Source organism: Rutilus rutilus (assembly GCF_951802725.1).
Source record: "Rutilus rutilus genome assembly, chromosome: 4".
In the NCBI taxonomy this organism is placed as follows: Eukaryota; Metazoa; Chordata; class Actinopteri; order Cypriniformes; family Leuciscidae; genus Rutilus; species Rutilus rutilus.
Window position 1 is genome coordinate 6,970,303 of NC_140212.1, and position 21,445 is coordinate 6,991,747.

The 21,445-nt window shown below is 37.7% G+C and overlaps 1 protein-coding gene and 4 long non-coding RNA genes across 5 annotated transcripts; all 5 read left to right on the top strand.

Moving 5' to 3' along the window:
- Positions 1–1,190: 1,190 nt before the first annotated feature.
- LOC311288904 lies at positions 1,191–3,132 on the top strand. Its single transcript, XR_014627039.1, has 3 exons — positions 1,191–1,475; positions 2,119–2,209; positions 2,387–3,132. It is a non-coding gene; the product is annotated as an uncharacterized lncRNA (long non-coding RNA).
- Positions 3,133–3,763: 631 nt separating this feature from the next.
- Positions 3,764–5,364, top strand: LOC311288901. Its single transcript, XR_014627037.1, has 3 exons — positions 3,764–4,249; positions 4,893–4,983; positions 5,167–5,364. It is a non-coding gene; the product is annotated as an uncharacterized lncRNA (long non-coding RNA).
- Positions 5,365–6,995: 1,631 nt separating this feature from the next.
- On the top strand, positions 6,996–8,933 carry LOC311288900. Its single transcript, XR_014627036.1, has 3 exons — positions 6,996–7,224; positions 7,868–7,960; positions 8,143–8,933. It is a non-coding gene; the product is annotated as an uncharacterized lncRNA (long non-coding RNA).
- Positions 8,934–13,891: 4,958 nt separating this feature from the next.
- On the top strand, positions 13,892–17,822 carry LOC311289108 (scavenger receptor cysteine-rich type 1 protein M130; the record flags this gene model as incomplete). The annotated part of the gene is made up of 7 exons (XM_084406866.1): positions 13,892–13,897; positions 13,959–14,058; positions 15,278–15,637; positions 15,946–16,254; positions 17,109–17,417; positions 17,513–17,695; positions 17,797–17,822. The coding sequence occupies 7 exons, from the start codon at positions 13,892–13,894 to the stop codon at positions 17,820–17,822; spliced, it is 1,293 nt and encodes a 430-aa protein (XP_084262992.1).
- A 2,741-nt stretch (positions 17,823–20,563) lies between these two features.
- Positions 20,564–21,085, top strand: LOC311288905. Its single transcript, XR_014627040.1, has 3 exons — positions 20,564–20,641; positions 20,735–20,836; positions 20,945–21,085. It is a non-coding gene; the product is annotated as an uncharacterized lncRNA (long non-coding RNA).
- The last annotated feature ends 360 nt before the right edge of the window (positions 21,086–21,445 follow it).

Genomic DNA, 21,445 nt, shown 5'->3' on the forward strand with positions numbered 1-21,445 from the left:
GCGCTCTTACCTGTGAGCCACAGATCTCTTGCTAAGACATGTGAAGGAACTTCTATTTCACTATTATCCTGAGAGTTTCCAATAAAGCAGTTAAAGAGAGATTTGAACCCGTGGCTTCATCACTGCCTTGCCCTCAGAAAGCATGTGTTTGTCCACTCACCCATCATGGATTTCACAGCAATAACTGGTTTTCGGGACTCCTTGTCTAATGAGAACTATTGAAAGTCAGCAATAGTGGGACTTGAACTCAGGACGCTGTGATTGAAATGCAACGCTTTATCTCCTGACCCACTGAGACTGCAGAGATGATGAGTGTTGTAACAGGTTTGATCCAGAGCTTTGTGTTAAATGATGAATAACTTCAGCAAATGTGGGGTTTGAACAAGGACTTTCCAGCTTGAAAGCAAGACAACTATCCACTGAGCCACAGAGACTGTGATACAATGGTGATGTTTTAGATTTAAAGTGTATTGTAACGTATGTTTAAGCTGGGTCATCATTGACTGATAACTCACTGACTACTCTGCAAGTTTGTGTGTTTATTTCTGGACAAAGTATTTCTTTAGATATATTATTCAATTATGAGAAGACCAGAGCTACTCTTATAGAATAATTTTTTTTATTTCAAGTGTCATGTGTGAAAAGCTGTTTGACATTGAAATATACATACTGATATATAAGCTAAATATACATAAACCATAGACTGTAAAAAACAACAACAACATAAAAGTGTTTCGCCCTCCTGTGGTGATTTGTGGGAATTACACCACTGCAAATCGAGTCTAATTAATTTATAATTGTTTCGCCCTCCTGTGGGAATTTGTGGGAATTACACCACTGCAAATCGAGTTTAATGAACATGAAAAGTGTTTCGCCCTCCTGTGGTGATTTGTGGGAATTACACCACTGCAAATCGAGTCTAATGGACATAAAGTGTTTCGCCCTCCTGTGGTGATTTGTGGGAATTACACCACTGCAAATCGTCCTCTTTTCTTCTGTCCTCTCTTTTCTTCTGTTAAAAATACATTCATAAACACGAAAGACCAGACTTCCTAGTTCAGAGGCAAATAATTACTTTCTGCGCCACTGAGCTTGTATCTAATGCATGTGTATGAAGTGACTTAGGCTCAGGCTTTGTAAAAGATGGTCACTGCATCTGTGGGATTTAAACATGTTTCTGTTGCTGCTTCATGATGCAAAGTCTCAGATGTGATCTCGCCACTATAATCCGACAGTAAAGTGCAGTTCTTCATCCGCTCCACTAGGCGGCAGAAGCGGGGTTCTCCTTCAGTCTGACACTTCTGCTGCTTGACAACATGACGCTTGATGACAATCACAACAACACGTGCAGATCCTGCAAAAGAGATGACAGCTCTTAATGTCACTTTAACAGCTTATATTCCAGCTCAACTGCAAATAAAACCGACTCACAGACGGATATAATGCGGGAACCGAGTATGACACGAGACTCACCTGTAAGTAACTTTCCGATTAAAGTCAATTTCTCTTGTCAAATGACTTGCTCGCTCTATCAAATCAGTCGCTAGTTGTAGCGTTACCTTTCTAGTCTCTGAATGAATCGCCCTCTGATAGTCACACTATAAAGTGTAATAAGAAGGTCTCAGTTGATATTGCAGTGTTTTCTGGATTGATGTGAGAGTCAGCAGGAGTTGTGTGAAGCTCTGATGTTCTCCTGTTGCTTCGTGCTTTTCTACTTCCTGTTATGACTGGGATATGAGAGTAAAACACAGCCTCTAAAATGATATTTTAATTCAAAATGTCATAATACAACAGGCATGAAACAATGAAGTCAAGAGCAGCGACTAGACACTTTGCTCTTGGTTTTCATTGTGTATCATTTCTGTAATCTTGTTCTGATGTTTGTAGGTCTGTAGATTCTTCGAATGAGGAGTGAGTTTTAGTTTTATTCAGTGTTTTCTTCATTCTGTGGCCTGGAAGACAGTAATTGAATTAAATGAGACCAACAGTAGAATGACTGATACAGCATTAATGATGTATAACAGATTTAATTTGAGGCTACTTATAAATTCAGATTTTTTCTATATTTTTAGATATACAGTGTGTGATAATGTGTTTGTTTATGCCGTGACTCTACAGAATCGGTGATGTGTTGTGGAGCGTAAACCCGGCCAACAGAAGCAGAGATCTGGGACTTGTAGACTAATGATGGACATCTGCTCATGGACAGGTAATGTATATGATGTGTGTTTGTGTGTTTTACTGTGGTAAACATCTAGGTTCTCATTATTTTCTTTTTGAAGGGCCTCACCTTTGAAAAGCAAATGATGGGAATCTAAATGGGTGGGGAAGGGACGGGACATTTTTTGTAACAATTATATATTTTTCCCCCCTGTGTGTCCAAAAGCATAACCGCTGCTGGTGACTGTGCCGGAAGCTCCGGGGGGAGACCGCACTGGTATCCCCCTCCTTTGGGCGCGCGCCACTCACACACACCACACACACTCCTATCGCAGAGACCCGGCTGGGATTGAACCAGCAACCTCTGAACCCGTGAGGCAGCGCTCTTACCTGTGAGCCACAGATCTCTTGCTGAGACATGTGAAGGAACTTCTATTTCACTATTATCCTGAGAGTTTCCAATAAAGCAGTTAAAGAGAGATTTGAACCCGTGTCTTCATCACTGCCTTGACCTCAGAGAGCATATGTTTGTCCACTCACCCATCATGGATTTTGCAACAATAACTGGTTTTCGGGACTCCTTGTCTAATGAGAACTATTGAAAGTCAGCAATAGTGGGACTTGAACTCAGGACGCTGTGACTGAAACACAACGCTTTATCTCCTGACCCAGTGAGACTGCAGAGATGATGAGTGTTGTAACAGATTTGATCCAGAGCTTTGTGTTAAATGATGAATAACTTCAGCAAATGTGGGGTTTGAACAAGGACTTTCCAGCTTGAAAGCAAGACAACTATCCTCTGAACCACAGAGACTGTGATACAACGGTGATGTTTTAGATTTAAAGTGTATTGTAACATATGTTTAAGCTGGGTAAAAGATGGTCATCATTGACTGATAACTCACTGACTACTCTGCAAGTTTGTGTGTTTATTTCTGGACAAAGTATTTCTTTAGATATATTATTCAATTATGAGAAGACCAGAGCTACTCTTATAGAGCTTTTTTTTATTTATTTCAAGTGTCATGTGTGAAAAGCTGTTTGACGCTGAAATATGCATACTGATATATAAGCTAATTATACATAAACCATAGATAGACTGTAAAAAACAACAACATAAAAGTGTTTCGCCCTCCTGTGGTGATTTGTGGGAATTACACCACTGCAAATCGAGTCTAATGAACATAAAGTGTTTCGCCCTCCTGTGGTGATTTGTGTGAATTACACCACTGCAAATCGAGTCTAATTAATTTATAATTGTTTCGCCCTCCTGTGGTGATTTGTGGGAATTACACCACTGCAAATCGAGTCTAATGAACATAAAAAGTGTTTCGCCCTCCTGTGGTGATTTGTGTGAATTACACCACTGCAAATCGAGTCTAATTAATTTATAATTGTTTCGCCCTCCTGTGGTGATTTGTGTGAATTACACCACTGCAAATCGAGTCTAATTAATTTATAAGTGTTTCGCCCTCCTGTGGTGATTTGTGTGAATTACACCACTGCAAATTGAGTCTAATGAACATAAAAAGTGTTTCGCCCTCCTGTGGTGATTTGTGGGAATTACACCACTGCAAATCGAGTCTAATGAACATAAATGGGATATTTCTTCTGTCTTCTCTTTTCTTCTGTTAAAAATACATTCATAAACACGAAAGACCAGACTTCCTAGTTCAGAGGCAAATAATTATTTTCTGCGCCACTGAGCTTGTATCTAATGCATGTGTATGAAGTGACTTAGGCTCAGGCTTTGTAAAAGATGATCTGTATCTGTGGGATTTAAACATGTTTCTGTTGCTGCTTCATGATTCAAAGTCTCAGATGTGATCTCGCCACTATAATCCGACAGTAAAGTGCAGTTCTTCATCCGCTCCACTAGGCGGCAGAAGCGGGGTTCTCCTTCAGTCTGACACTTCTGCTGCTTGACAACATGACGCTTGATGACAAACACAACAACACGTGCAGATCCTGCAAAAGAGATAACAGCTCTTAATGTCACTTTATCAGCACATATTCCAGCTCAACTGCAGATAAAACCGACTCACAGACGGATAAAATGCGGGAACCGAGTATGACACGAGACTCACCTGTAAGTAACTTTCCGATTAAAGTCAATTTCTCTTGTCAAATGACTTGCTCGCTCTATCAAATCAGTCGCTAGTTGTAGCGTTACCTTTTTAGTCTCTGAATGAATCGCCCTCTGATAGTCACACTATAAAGTGTAATAAGAAGGTCTCAGTTGATATTGCAGTGTTTTCTGGATTGATGTGAGAGTCAGCAGGAGTTGTGTGAAGCTCTGATGTTCTCCTGTTGCTTCGTGCTTTTCTACTTCCTGTTATGACTGGGATATGAGAGTAAAACACAGCCTCTAAAATGATATTTTAATTCAAAATGTCATAATACAACAGGCATGAAACAATGAAGTCAAGAGCAGCGACTAGACACTTTGCTCTTGGTTTTCATTGTGTATCATTTCTGTAATCTTGTTCTGATGTTTGTAGGTCTGTAGATTCTTCGAATGAGGAGTGAGTTTTAGTTTTATTCAGTGTTTTCTTCATTCTGTGGCCTGGAAGACAGTAATTGAATTAAATGAGACCAACAGTAGATTGACTGATACAGCATTAATGATGTATAACAGATTTAATTTGAGGCTACTTATAAATTCAGATTTTTTCTTTATTTTTAGATATACAGTGTGTGATAATGTGTTTGTTTATGCCGTGACTCTACAGAATCGGTGATGTGTTGTGGAGCGTAAACCCGGCCAACAGAAGCAGAGATCTGGGACTTGTAGACTAATGATGGACATCTGCTCATGGACAGGTAATGTATATGGTGTGTGATTGTGTGTTTTACTGTGGTAAACATGTAGGTTCCCATAATTTTCTTTTTGAAGGGCCTCCCCTTTGAAAAGCAAATGATGGGAATCTAAACGGGTGGGGAAGGGACGGGGAGTGACATTTTTTTGTAACAATTATATATTTTCCCCCCCTGTGTGTCCAAAAGCATAACCACTGCTGGTGACTGTGCCGGAAGCTCCGGGGGGAGACCGCACTGGTATCCCCCTCCTTTGGGCGCGCGCCACTCACACACACCACACACACTCCTATCGCAGAGACCCGGCTGGGATTGAACCAGCAACCTCTGAACCCGTGAGGCAGCGCTCTTACCTGTGAGCCACAGATCTCTTGCTGAGACATGTGAAGGAACTTCTGTTTCACTATTATCCTGAGAGTTTCCAATAAAGCAGTTAAAGAGAGATTTGAACCCGTGGCTTCATCACTGCCTTACCCTCAGAAAGCATGTGTTTATCCACTCACCCATCATGGATTTCACAGCAATAACTGGTTTTCGGGACTCCTTGTCTAATGAGAACTATTGAAAGTCAGCAATAGTGGGATTTGAACTCAGGACGCTGTGATTGAAACACAACGCTTTATTTCCTGAGCCACTGAGACTGCAGAGATGATGAGCGTTTTCAACAGGTTTGATCCAGAGCTTTGTGTTAAATGATGAATAACTTCAGCAAATGTGGGGTTTGAACCAGAACTTTCCAGCTTGAAAGCAAGACAACTATCCTCTGAACCACAGAGACTGTGATACAATGGTGATGTTTTAGATTTAAAGTGTATTGTAACGTATGTTTAAGCTGGGTCATGATTGACTGATAACTCACTGACTACTCTGCAAGTTTGTGTGTTTATTTCTGGACAAAGTATTTCTTTAGATATATTATTCAATTATGAGAAGACCAGAGCTACTCTTATAGAGCTTTTTTTATTTTATTTCAAGTGTCATGTGTGAAAAGCTGTTTGACGCTGAAATATGCATACTGATATATAAGCTAATTATACATAAACCATAGATAGACTGTAAAAAACAACAACATAAAAGTGTTTCGCCCTCCTGTGGTGATTTGTGTGAATTACACCACTGCAAATCGAGTCTAATGAACATAAAGTGTTTCGCCCTCCTGTGGTGATTTGTGTGAATTACACCACTGCAAATCGAGTCTAATTAATTTATAATTGTTTCGCCCTCCTGTGGTGATTTGTGTGAATTACACCACTGCAAATCGAGTCTAATTAATTTATAAGTGTTTCGCCCTCCTGTGGTGATTTGTGTGAATTACACCACTGCAAATTGAGTCTAATGAACATAAAAATTGTTTCGCCCTCCTGTGGTGATTTGTGTGAATTACACCACTGCAAATTGAGTCTAATTAATTTATAAGTGTTTCGCCCTCCTGTGGTGATTTGTGTGAATTACACCACTGCAAATCGAGTCTAATGAACATAAAGTGTTTCGCCCTCCTGTGGTGATTTGTGTGAATTACACCACTGCAAATCGAGTCTAATTAATTTATAAGTGTTTCGCCCTCCTGTGGTGATTTGTGGGAATTACACCACTGCAAATTGAGTCTAATGAACATAAAGTGTTTCGCCCTCCTGTGGTGATTTGTGTGAATTACACCACTGCAAATTGAGTCTAATGAACATAAAAAGTGTTTCGCCCTCCTGTGGTGATTTGTGGGAATTACACCACTGCAAATCGAGTCTAATGAACATAAATGGGATATTTCTTCTGTCTTCTCTTTTCTTCTGTTAAAAATACATTCATAAACACGAAAGACCAGACTTCCTAGTTCAGAGGCAAATAATTATTTTCTGCGCCACTGAGCTTGTATCTAATGCATGTGTATGAAGTGACTTAGGCTCAGGCTTTGTAAAAGATGGTCACTGCATCTGTGGGATTTAAACATGTTTCTGTTGCTGCTTCATGATTCAAAGTCTCAGATGTGATCTCGCCACTATAATCCGACAGTAAAGTGCAGTTCTTCATCCGCTCCACTAGGCGGCAGAAGCGGGGTTCTCCTTCAGTCTGACACTTCTGCTGCTTGACAACATGACGCTTGATGACAATCACAACAACACGTGCAGATCCTGCAAAAGAGATGACAGCTCTTAATGTCACTTTAACAGCTTATATTCCAGCTCAACTGCAGATAAAACCGACTCACAGACGGATAAAATGCGGGAACCGAGTATGACACGAGACTCACCTGTAAGTAACTTTCCGATTAAAGTCCATTTCTCTTGTCAAATGACTTGCTCGCTCTATCAAATCAGTCGCTAGTTGTAGCGTTACCTTTCTAGTCTCTGAATGAATCGCCCTCTGATAGTCACACTATAAAGTGTAATAAGAAGGTCTCAGTTGATATTGCAGTGTTTTCTGGATTGATGTGAGAGTCAGCAGGAGTTGTGTGAAGCTCTGATGTTCTCCTGTTGCTTCATGCTTTTCTACTTCCTGTTATGACTGGGATATGAGAGTAAAACACAGCCTCTAAAATGATATTTTAATTCAAAATGTCATAATACAACAGGCATGAAACAATGAAGTCAAGAGCAGCGACTAGACACTTTGCTCTTGGTTTTCATTGTGTATCATTTCTGTAATCTTGTTCTGATGTTTGTAGGTCTGTAGATTCTTCGAATGAGGAGTGAGTTTTAGTTTTATTCAGTGTTTTCTTCATTCTGTGGCCTGGAAGACAGTAATTGAATTAAATGAGACCAACAGTAGATTGACTGATACAGCATTAATGATGTATAACAGATTTAATTTGAGGCTACTTATAAATGCAAATTTTTTCTTTATTTTTAGATGTACAGTGTGTGATGATGTGTTTGTTTATGCCGTGACTCTACAGAATCGGTGATGTGTTGTGGAGCGTAAACCCGGTCAACAGAAGCAGAGATCTGGGACTTGTAGACTGTAATGATGGACATCTGCTCATGGACAGGTAATGTATGTGATGTGTGATTGTGTGTTTTCCTGTGCTAAACATGTAGGTTCCCATCATTTTCTTTTTGAAGGGCCTCCCCTTTGAAAAGCAAATGATGGGAATCTAAACGGGTGGGGAAGGGACGGGGAGTGAATTTTTTTGTAACAATTACATTTTTGTTCCCCCTGTGTGTCCAAAAGCATAACCGCTGCTGGTGACTGTGCCGGAAGCTCCGGGGGGAGACCGCACTGGTATCCCCCTCCTTTGGGCGCGCGCCACTCACACACACCACACACACTCCTATCGCAGAGACCCGGCTGGGATTGAACCAGCAACCTCTGAACCCGTGAGGCAGCGCTCTTACCTGTGAGCCACAGATCTCTTGCTGAGACATGTGAAGGAACTTCTATTTCACTATTATCCTGAGAGTTTCCAATAAAGCAGTTAAAGAGAGATTTGAACCCGTGGCTTCATCACTGCCTTACCCTCAGAAAGCATGTGTTTATCCACTCACCCATCATGGATTTCACAGCAATAACTGGTTTTCGGGACTCCTTGTCTAATGAGAACTATTGAAAGTCAGCAATAGTGGGATTTGAACTCAGGACGCTGTGATTGAAACACAACGCTTTATTTCCTGAGCCGCTGAGACTGCAGAGATGATGAGTGTTGTAACAGGTTTGATCCAGAGCTTTGTGTTAAATGATGAATAACTTCAGCAAATGTTGGGTTTGAACCAGGACTTTCTGTTTTGAATGGGAGACAACTATCCACTGAACCACAGAGACTGTAACACTATGATGCTGTTTTAAGGTCATTTAGAATTTTATTTATTTATTTTGTCAAGTTAATTTTATATTAAAGCTTGTTATTGTTATTGGTGATTTTATGAATTACACCAAGTCTAATCTTAAATGCGCTACACTTCTGTAAGAAGGTGAGAGCAGAAAAATATGAACTGCCAATAAGAACTATTTATGCTACCAATGTTCTGTCCTGTCTTCTGTTCAAATAAATACATTTGCAAACAAGTCAAAAGAGTTAAATGTGTTGCGCCCTCCTGTGGTGATTTGTGTGAATTACACCATTTCAAATCAAGTCAAATATATTTAAAATAGTTTGCCCTCCTGTGGTGGTTTGTGTGAATTACACCATTTCAAATCAAGTCAAATATATTTAAAATAGTTTGCCCTCCTGTGGTGGTTTGTGTGAATTACACTGCTGCACATCAAGTCTAATGAATTTAAAATAATTCAACCTCCTGTGTGAATTACACAGTTTCAAATCAAATTTAATGAATTTAAAATAGTTTGCCCTCCTGTGGTGTTTTGTGTGAATTACACCACCGTTACAAAACAAGAATAATCACCTGAAAATAGTTTGCCCTCCTGTGGTGATTTGTGTGAATTACACCACTGTAAATCGAGTCTAATGAACTTGAAACAAACCTGAACATATGAGACTTTATTCACAATCACGTGTGAAAATATATCAGAGTTAGACATCTTTAACACACTGTTAAATTACTGTTACTGACCTGATATCAAATTATATAGATTATCCTATGCAGAAGCAAAAACGTCTAGAATTGTTTTTATTAGCGATAATTTCTTAGCTCTGTAAACAGTAAATTGTTTTTTATAATTTAAAAAAGAAATAGTCTGTATAATTATTTCGTGCATTGTTGTGATCTATGTGTTCAAATAAATGTACTATTAAAAAATAAATGTAGAAATAAGAGACATAATCAGGAATTAATTCACAGCTGGTTCCCTCAATATTTCCCTATGGGGTTTTCAATTTATGAGTAAAATTGTGGTAAACATAACTCGACGATACTTGAACGTTTTGTTCTACAACATTCTGTAAATTACACACCCATATGGAAAACGTGAATTTCTAAATAAGTAGCCAAGTTAAGAATGTTTGGGGTGTGTGAGTGTGTGCAGATTACGTTGTAAGATATTATTTTACTCATAAATTGAAAAAAAAAACAACACATTATAAAACCCCAATAGGAAAATCTGGAGGGAACCAGTGTGGCTCGGTCTCAAATGAACCCTGAGCGCTTGCGGTCATACTCCAAGTCCATATTTATTTGCCTAGATGCCCCTGTAGTGCGGTCATGTGGTCATGAGGTACTGACAACAGTGTAGCATTCTGCTGTTTGAAACAAACTGTATAGAGCATTTAGTCTTTGTTAATACTTTGAACAATTTTTTATAATAAGCAGTAGTTCACAGTGTACTGTGAAGCATACAATATGCTAGTATTCCATCCTGAAAACTGTCATGTCTTAGGAACAGTTATTTCATTAGGCCTATAACTTTGACAGACCATCACACTGTGTTCGGATGTGGGATATCCCTACCTGACATCTTCATGGGATGCTTGGAAGATGATGTAAAAAGAAACAAAATGACAATGCTAGCATATGTTTAGATGTAGCGCAGTTGTGCAAATATCAAAAGAGAAGTCTGCTTACCACGTCTTCCGCTCCTTTCTCTTCTTATAATGTAATGCAGGAACTTATACTCACTGACGCATTTCATTCACTTAAATCTGAATGTTTATGATAAACTTAAAACTACACAGCTTCCTGGGTGCCACCCTGTTTGTGTGATGTCATAAACCTGTATATGCCATCACGTCAAAATCACATTTGAAAATTTCTGCTAAATATTCCCAAATAACTCCAACATCAAGCGGAATTAAAGTGGCACCACTTTCTAGGATTTGAGTTAAGTTGAACACATTGTGGAAAGTTATTAGTTAACCTTTTCAAATTCAGATAATGTTAGTACATCAAACTATTGGTGATATTAAGGATAAAACTGGTAAAATAACTGCGACAGAAAACTACAGGCCAATTGCATTGGCAAGTGTGCTTTCTAAAATATTTGAGCAAATCCTCATGGATAGGATCAAAGAATATTTAATAACTACAGATAACCAATTTGGTTTTAAAAGTAAGCTTGGCACTGATCTATGCATATATTCATTAAAAGAAGTAGTTAGTAAGTATAATACTCATAATTCCACCGTTTTTATGTGTTTTTTAGATGCTTCCAAGGCGTTTGATCGAATAAATCATTCTAAGCTTTTTTTAAAATTACAAGAAAGAGGAGTTCCCCCTTATATTATAAGAATTTTACTCTTTTGGTATATATATCAAACCTTAAAAGTACAATGGGGTAATTCCGTTTCGGAACCGTTCTATATGACAAATGGGGTTCGGCAGGGTGGGCTATTGTCACCCCTTCTTTTTAATCTCTTCATGGATGGTCTTTCTGTGGAGTTAAATGACTGTAAGACTGGATGTCTGATAGGTGATAGCATTCTTAATCATTTGATGTATGCGGATGATGTTGTCATTATGTCTCCGTGTAGTGTAGGCCTACAACAATTGCTTCGAATTTGCTCAAATTATGGTAAGCAGCATGACATAAAATTTAATATTAAAAAGAGTGTAATCATGATTGTTAAAACCCAAGAGGACCAAAAGATTAACTTTCCTTCTTTATATTTAGATGATAAAGTTTTAAATGTAGTAACTAAAGTAAAGTACCTAGGCCACATCATTAAAGATGATTTAAATGATGATGATGATGTGCAGCGCCAGTGCTGTAAATTGTATGGGCAAGCCAATATGCTGGCTCGTAAGTTTTCTATGTGTTCAGACGATGTGAAAATAACTTTATTCAGAGCATACTGTGCTTCTTTCTATACAGCCCACCTGTGGTGTAAATATTCTAAAGCAAAGATGAGAAAGTTACAGGTGGCATATAATGATGCTCTTAGAATTTTACTTAAGGTCCCAAGGTGGTCAAGTGCAAGTCAAATGTTTGTGGCTAATAATATACTCACGTTGAATGCTGTCTTGAGGAAGTATATGTATAGCTTCATATGTCGGATGAATGATTCTAAAAATAGTATCATAAGAGACTTAAACAATATTGTGTTGAGTGAAACAAGGTATTTTTCTTGTTTCTGGAAGCATTGGAGAGAAAGCTTGTATGTATTTTAAATTATGTATGTTGTTTTTGTCTATGGATGTTGTAAGTTATTTATATGGACCGATGGGTCTGAAATAAAGAATTAATAATAATAATATTGGAATTTTTATACTATGACCCTTTAATATATGTCTAGCATCATGCAGTCGTTACTTGAACATACTTATGACGTCCTTATGCAAATCTCTGCGAGCTGAATTTTAATGTTTATGAGTGCAGTTGTTACAAGCAGTCTCACTCTTCTCCCATTTGGCCTTTGTCAGTGCTTTATGTACATTGCAAAAAAAAAAAGCAAAACCAAGACAAATGTATGTGTCAGGCAGAGATTTGCATTGGTGTGCCTTAAAAACTATACAAGTGTACAACTGTGCTAATACTGAGAATGAAATGACATTAAAGTAAGTTGTTGAAGGCCATTTGAAGCGCAGCGCATTGTAAGGCATTTAAAGAACAAGCAGAAACGTTATATAAAGACATTCAAATCTTAAATAAGATTTGTTTAAAAAAAAAAAAGGTATAGTTCTCATAGTATACGAGAACATTTTGCGAGAGAACTCAAAAGCATTGACATACATTTGTCCTCCTATCTTATTTTTTTTTCTCCATAACCATGTCCCTTTAGGAGCTCCGCAGTTTATATATTACAGTTTGTTTCAATTGCTTACACACGTTTTCAAAACTTTGCCTCTTTTTTTCCCCAAAACTTTACACACAAATCCAAAAATATAGCACACACAAATTGCAAAATGCCTCACATCTCTTGCAAAATTAAGCGCTGCATTCAAAATATCACAAACATCTCAAAAGCAAATATTTGTCTTACGTTGCAAACACCTTTGCCCTAATATTATATTTTAGGATATATCATTTACACACAGTTATTCAAAACCTAAAGCTCTTCTTTTATGAGCTCCTGTACATTTCTGTACAAGATTGAAAGTAATTGGCAGAGATGAGGTCTTGAAAAATTCACGTTTGAAACCAAGCAAATTTTTTTTTTTTTTTTTTTTTACTGTAAGCATCTGTGGTTGTGAATACAGTATTACACAATAATATGAAATATATATAAAAGCTATAACTTGACCTTTGGGCTATTTATAGTCCTATTCTAAAGCCTTGATTGGTTGGTGTTGAGTAAAGCAATGAGTGTTTGCACACGTGAGGAGTTAGTGTGGCATTTTGATAGGTTGTGTTTGAAAAAGGAAATCAAGATACTTCCTGTTAGATTTTTGTGTGTTACATTACATAAAGAATTGTGCGTTGTGGTTTGCAAAAAGTTTTTTATGAAATTGAAAACTGAGTCGAAGGCAGAGAATTAGTGTACGGTTTTGCAGATTTGGTGTGTGGTTCTGGTGTTTGAGTGTCAGGTTATAGAAATTGTGTGTCAAGTAAGAATTTTGTGTGTAAGCGGTTGAAAAAACCTGTAATATTAATATGGGTGTAATATTTAAGTGTCTTTTAACCTGAATGTCCAGATTTATTTCCGTTATAAAAGCACAAATTGGCTTAACATTTGTTCATTTAGTCACTGTTGGAAAACCCATATGGCAAAGGTTTCCAGCCTCAAGTTTTTTTTAAAGATGCTTATTTGCATATTCTTTTAACACCAAGGAGCAAGTTTGCAAGCTCTTCTTTGCACTTCTTGGCCTATTTGAATAGTTAAATCAAGATTTGATTGCCAAATGTGGCTGTCCTGCTCATAAGACGCGTGGCAAGAAATGATCAGAACTAATGATATAAAACAATGCGTTTTAGCATTTTTTTAAATTCCCTGTTGTTTACTCTGTTATATTAGACATTGCTTAAATTTATACATGTTCATTGGTTGGAGTAGTTTGTAATATGTACAAATAGAATCACTTTTGCACAACAGAAACAACTTAAATTAACATTAAATTAGCATAACATTTCCTCAGAGTCGTCCACTGGCAACATGGAGGTTCGTTCCTTTCTGGCAGTGTGGTGTGTTATTTTGAGCGTATTTCTTTCTTTTACTGTAGTCTGTGAAGGAGGGGCTCAATGGGGTTCACAGAGCTCTCTTACACCTCTACAAACAGACGTTCACTCGTCCTCTGAGCACCAGACGAATGACATCCAAAGGTTTGTTCGCCTTACTTATTTTCTTTTTGCTTATTTGTAGTGATCTTTTGTTCATTAATGTTTGAACATCATTTTTTCAAGTTTGTTGTTGAATGACTTCGGAGTCACCATGATATTTAAAAATAACCTCATGATTTTTAGGTCTCTTTTTAACATGAAAGGGCATATATTGTGAGGAATCATTTAATTTCATTTTTTATAATTTAATCATATAATTTGATAATTACATTAAATTAAATATACAAAATATATGACATCATAGTATAGGCAGAGGCGGACAGAGTACACAGCTTCATTACTTGAGTAAAAGTACAGATACACCTTGCTAAATTTTACTCAAGTACAAGTACAAGTACTACAGTCAGATGTCTACTTAAGTAAAAGTACTTGTTTTTAAAAGTACTTGAGTATCAAGAGTACAAGAGTACATTTTCTAAATATTGCATTACTACAGCCACAGCGCTTACATTGGTAAACACAGCAAACACTTGAAGCGAAAACTATCATTAACTTGTTCAGAAAATTGAAATAGTCTGGCGAGGTGGGGCCACGGGTTGGCACATTCCCGGGATGGACCTGCCGCGTCTTCATCCATTGTTTCGTCCATGGTTTCGTCTCTTATCTAAATCTGACCATAGAGTTGACTTTGGCGGAAAGCTGAAGGTGATTGCTGATAGGCTGTCCCAATCAGTGGCGCCTGCACAATCCAATCACGTTTGAGAGGGAAACAACAAATTGAGGGTTTCCGAGATTTTTCTTTTTTCCTTTTTCCTTTTTTTTTTCGAAGTAGTAACGGGTACTCACGGTTATGGATAGAAATGTAGCGGAGTAAAGAGTACAATATTTGCCTCTCAAATGTACTTGAGTAAAGTCATGAGTACTCCCCAAAAATAATACTCGAGTAAAGTACAGATCCCTCAAAATTGTACTCAAGTACTTAACTCAAGTAAATGTACTCCGTTACTGTCCGGCTCTGAGTATAGGCCTTTACTACTGTGTAAGAAATTCGAATTTAACTATAGTCTGAAGTTGTTTTCAGTTACTGCTGCTTATAGGTACAATAACTGTTGTCTCTTTTCAGTCACTATGCTGTACTTTCTGAGCTTCATTTTGCTTATGGGTGAGACACACACACATATATGCACACAAATCCTTCTATTTAATTATTAATACACATTGTGTATGTGACTCCCCTAAACTTTTTGTATTTTTCAAACAGACTATGTAGAAAATGCAGACGTCAGTACATCCAGTTTAACCAGTACAACCAATAACCCTATAGTGAGGTTGGTGAATGGTGTTAATGGCTGTTCTGGAAGGGTTGAGATTTACCGTGAGGACTGGGGCACCATTTGTGATGAAGGGCTGGATGAAGTCGAAGGCCAAATGATCTGCATAGAAGCAGGTTGTGGTCCTTTCATATCCATGCACTCTGGTGATTTGTTTGGAGAGGGCTCGGGACCATTACTGACAGATGACATGAACTGTTTTGGGAACGAGAGCTCGGTGCTCGACTGCGATTGGCAGAACCACACCGACGAGTGCGACCACACGAAAGACGCTGGAGTTGTCTGTGACTGTAGGTTACATTCACGTTATTGTCTAAATCATATATCATTCCAACACTCCTAAAAAAAATAAAGGTTCCAAAAGGGAGATTTCGAGAGAATATTTCGAGGAGAATCATTTTGGGTTCCCTAAAGAACCTTTCATGTGAAGAATGTTTTAATAATTCCTTTTTTTTCACTGTTAAAGATTAAAGAACATTTAGTGCAATGGAAAGGTTCCATGGATGTCATCAAGGTCATGGAATCATCATTGCCAACAAAGAACCTTTATTTTTAAGAGTGAAAGAACTTTCATAACATTTCATTTTCACTTCCACAGCCATCTTAAGGCTTCAAGGAGGCAGTGGCAAGTGTTCAGGGAGAGTGGAGATTTTCCATGACAGAGAGTGGGGAACGGTCTGTGACACCAACTGGGATCTCATGGACGCATTGGTGGTGTGCACAGAACGTGGCTGTGGAAATCCAGTGGCTTTATACTACAATGCTTTTTTCAGTCAGGGATCGGGTAAAGTATGGATGGACGGCATCAACTGCAGGGGCCGAGAAGCTTCACTGAAAGATTGTGTGTTTAGCGGTTGGGGAGTGAGCACCTGTACACATGCGGATGATGCTGGAGTCACCTGTTCAGGTAGGTACGCCCACTTGAATCTGAAATCAAAGCACTTTATGATTACATGCACCAATTTTTGTCAATCCAAGGCTACGTTCACACTTGTCAGTTTTTGGGATTGGCAAACGCATTTACTTACAGGTGTGAGTCTCAAAATGTCCCATTCACAGAAATAATGGTTTTATTATCAAAGTTCGAGAGGAGCACGTTTAGATAATTAACACATTCAGTTAATCAACTAATGAGATAAGAGCATACCTCTGTTCCATAACAGTTTCCCAGCATCCCTCCACCACCCCATCTCCTCACTTCTAACTATTTCTATCCCAACCTGGGATGGGGTGAGTGCTCTGAGTTCTGGGTGTAAGTGTGAACTCATGAACAGTGGAGACAATTTAACGTTGCTGTCCCTACAATAACAAACTATGCCACAAACTTCAAATACTTTTGAAATGTTTTGCCTTAACCTCTTTAGGTATAGGCTGACAAATTCTGACAAATATATCAGAATTTTTTTATATATATATTTAGTCTCCACTGAACAGCTCTAAGCACATAAATAAACAATTAGACATTCGTAAGCAACGATCTCATAAAAATAATCTGGTAAACATGTGCTTAAGGTATTTTTGAATCTGATAGGAGATCATATTTAAGCGTTTACATGCCGAGTTATTTCCTATTGATCGGATTATTTCAGGTCTACACCACCCCAATCGAAATATCATTCCAATCGAGCTCATTTGGATCAAATGAAGTGTTTACATGAAGGCTTTTCAATCTAATTTCTAACAGATTATTTGAGTACATGCAAACATAGCTACTGCTGGTGGTGCATTTTTTTCACAAACGTCCTCTTTTCTCTTCTTTAGAGGTTAGGCTTATAGATGGAGAAAACTCTTGCTCCGGGAGGGTGGAGGTCCTCTATGATGGTTATGGGTGGGGAACGGTTAGCGATGACGGCTGGAATCTGTTGGGTGGAGATGTGATCTGCAAACAGGTCGCTTGTGGGAGTGCGCTGAGTGTCACGGGTGGATCTTTTTTTAAGAAGGGTTCAGGTAGTATATGGGTGTATGATACCAATTGTGCTGGGACTGAACCCTCTCTGAAAAGCTGTATTTCAGGGATAAACGATAATAAAAAGTTTACACACAACAATGATGCAGGAGTTGTCTGCAGAGGTAAGTGTGAACGACAAACTCTGGGAACTACAATGATTATGTCAAGATTGCATGTCAAATGCAACGTGAATTCATCTGAATTATTCTCCTTTCAGAGGTCAAACTGGTAAACGGCCCAAACGTTTGTTCTGGCACAGTCCAGGTTCATTATAGTGGAGATTGGGGCACAGTTTGTCACAACAATTGGGATCTACTGGATGGTCTTGTGCTGTGTCGAGAGCTTGGCTGTGGTCCTCTTATACAGACATACACTGGAGCTCATTTCGGGATCGGTTCAGGTAACATATTGATGGATAGTTTACCGTGTACCGGGAGTGAGTCCTCACTGAAGGAGTGCAAATTCTCTGGCTCGGTAGACAGCCTCTGTACACATTCTCAGGATGCAGGAGTCACCTGCGGAGGTAAATTCAAATAAGAAGAGGTTTGAATTGAACAAATGTGCTTATTTACACTTTATTTATTATTGCAAGAAAAGAATAGGACCATGCATGTTGAAAATTGTACATTTCAGGGCTAGTTGTCTCTTTTCCCTCTCAGCGAGGGTTTGATTCTGACAGTCAGTTTCTGAATAGACTCAAAACTTTAGTCTTGACTAAAATCTTATGGACATTTCCACCGCTACGGACCCTTTTCACATTTCTGTGGTTCTCAGAAGCAGAAGTCGTCATAGTTGGGTAAAATTCTAGATTGGTGAACGGAAATTACAACAAATATATTTTTTTGCATTCCCAATTGCCATATTGCAAATAATTCAGAATAGCTTTTCTCTGACTTTCCAAACGAGGATACAAATGTATTATGTTGGTCAGAAAAGAGAAATGTTGCAGAAACCATTTTACTGGTATTTAATGACAAGTTAGTAAAATGGTTATAAAGGTACATTATTTAAAAAAAAAATATATATATATATATATAAAAAAGTAAAATTTTTACTAGATGTACAGTGAAAGTCATGTGTAACCACAGTGTAATTACATATGGTATTAATTACCGTATGTAATTAATAACCCTGTAAACACATCATCACAGTCTTTGAAAAGGGTCCTTTATCCAGGAAAAAGTTGTTAATTTAATACTTGTTGACCTTTTGTGCCACAAAAGCTGTTCACAATGGGAACCTAACATTGTAGTCTATTTCATGACTGTGCATATTTTTTAAACAATTTTAACAATTAAAGCAAATATGGAAAATGTGTTTTGGCTAACAAATTAAAATTAATATAGATTTTTTTATTAAATAATTTATAAATTGTACATATCAAACACGTGACAACCAGCTCTGGCCTGAAATGTATAAAAGATAATATGTAAACAGTATACAGTTATTGTTATATGTATGTTGTCTGAGATATGTACTTACTCTGTCTCTCAGAAGTGAGATTGGTAAATGGAGGCAGCAGTTGTTCTGGAAGGGTGGAGGTTCTTATAAACGATCAGTGGGGAACTGTTTGTGGAAACAGTTGGGATATGACTGACGCTGAAGTTGTCTGTAGAGAGCTGGGCTGTGGAAGTCCGGTAGAGGTAAAGACAGATGGTTATTTCGGAAGTGGTATAGGACCAATATGGATGGATGATGTGAAATGCACAGGCACTGAGGCCTCAGTGAAGAACTGCCCATCAAGGGCATGGGGAGTACACAACTGTGAGCATGCAAAGGATGCAGGTGTCATCTGCCGAGGTAAACTAGATGTCTTGGAACTTTCTGACTGCATTTTCTTACTTTATATTTTGTTTTATTTTTATACATGTATATGTTTCCAAAATATATACCCATATATGGGCCCTTTTCACATTTCCGAGGTTCTCAGAAGCTGAAGTCATCATAGTTGGATAAACTTCAATAGTGGGAACAAAAACTGTCAAACTTGCCGTAACTCCCTCAACCGTTGTATTAGAAACACTCACACAGCAGCATTAACTAGTTTTCTATAATTTAATATGCTAAGGTAAATAAACGCAAAATATAGTGTTATAAATGTACATGGATTTAAATTTTTTTTTTTTTTACAATGTTAATAACTGGAAATGCATCATCTCAGTCTGTGAAAAGACTTATCTCTACTTTATTACTTTAATTAGGGTTCTGTTTACTCTGACAACTGTTCGAAAATCACAATTGCAGCTGGATCTTGGTGAAATGCAAGTTTACTTATAGTCAACAAAATGTGTCAAGGGGGCCATCAAAATTACTGAAAAACTGTATTAAATAATGTTACAAATACAGGTTACACTTATTTTAAGGTGTCTCTGTTACAGTGTAATTATATATTTAAGTACTGAGCAATAATAATAAACTATATGTACTTACAGCCTATTGTTTTAGGATGACATAACTTGATTTCAAGATAGGATGAGAACGTCATTACTTCAGGGTTAGGGTTAAGATTAAGGTGTGGTTTAGGGTTAGTTGCATGTAATTATGCACAATTTATAGTAATTACTACAGTAACTATGTGAAATAAAGTGTTACAGAAATGCATTGAATTATCATGTTCAGATGGACATATCATGCATTTTTACACTGCTATTATTAATGTAAACACAGAGACAGATCAGGAACTCTTCTGACTTCTTTCTAGAGGTGAAGTTGGTGAATACGAACAACACCTGTCAGGGCACAGTGCAGGTGCTTCATGATGGCCAGTGGGGAACAGTGTGCCACAACAGCTGGGATATCGCAGATGGTTTAGTACTATGTAGAGAGCTGGGCTGTGGTGGAAATGCAGAGCCCTTGACAAATGCCCATTTTGGGACCGGCGAGGGGCCGATATGGATGGATTCCCTCAGATGCAGTGGAGACGAGTCAAACCTCGGGAACTGCCAATTTGGTGGGTGGGGAAACCATCAATGCATTCATGCCTATGATGCAGGAATCATCTGCAGAGGTGACCAAACCAGAATCTGTTCTCTGCATTTGCAAATATTAACAAAGAAAATGTATTTCTATATTAAACATAAAATGATTAACTTAAACCATACGACATCATGCAAAAAAAAATACAACAACAACTGTGATAACATGAAACAACAACAAATATAAAACCAAATTCTTAAAAGAAATACATGGTTCAGTTATCTTGGTGAATGAGCATATATCATATTTCATTACCATATTAAGATTTGCTTTCTCCTTTACAGAGATTAGAAATGTGCTCAGGATTAAGGTGAACGCTGACTCTGTGAATCCCAACGACCCTTCACAAATGACAAAACTACTGGACAAAGTAATGAATTTTCCTAATTCAATTACCTTTTTTTTTTCACTTTTCTATTGTTGCCATTGAGAGTCTGTGGTCTCGTTCATCTGAATTGCACAGATTAAAAAAGAGGTCGCAAAGAATGGAAATTTCTCTGTCAAGTGGAGAACTCAGTCGAATGGGAAAGTGTTTCAGGAACAGAAATTATTCGATCCCTGACAGGTTTGTAAACTCCTTCTGAATGGGCTTATTTTAAAGATGTAACTTGAATATAGAATTTCAAATCTTTATTCAAATAGTTACTGGTTTTTGTTTCTGTTATTTCCACAGGAGCCAAATAAGAAATGACCTTTCATGACTAATTCAAGAGAACAGCAGAATCATCCAGATGATGAAGACATTTTAGTGTTTGTATACTGAAAAAGGTTTAATAAGATAAAGGATAACATAAAGAACATCACTGTTTAGTTTGCAGCAGGTCAAAGCCAGTGAAGGTTTGTCATCATTTTGAAGGCCATTGTCATTCTGAAAGGAAAATAAAAATGTAAACCTTTGATTTTCTTTACATGTTCACATCTTTATTTGATTTCAGATGCAATATATATTAATACAACATAACCTCCTAAAATATGTAAAGTCTGTTAAATAATTGTCTTAAATATGTATTCATTTATATAAAAATCTTTTACTTTATTTCACTTTGGTCTCTCTCTCTTCATGGCACCAGTACATTATATGCACATTTCATTTTACATATACAGTATATAATATTCATTATTATAGTGTTTAAAAGAGCTGTAAATATAAGGCATCTCTTTCATAAGGCATTCC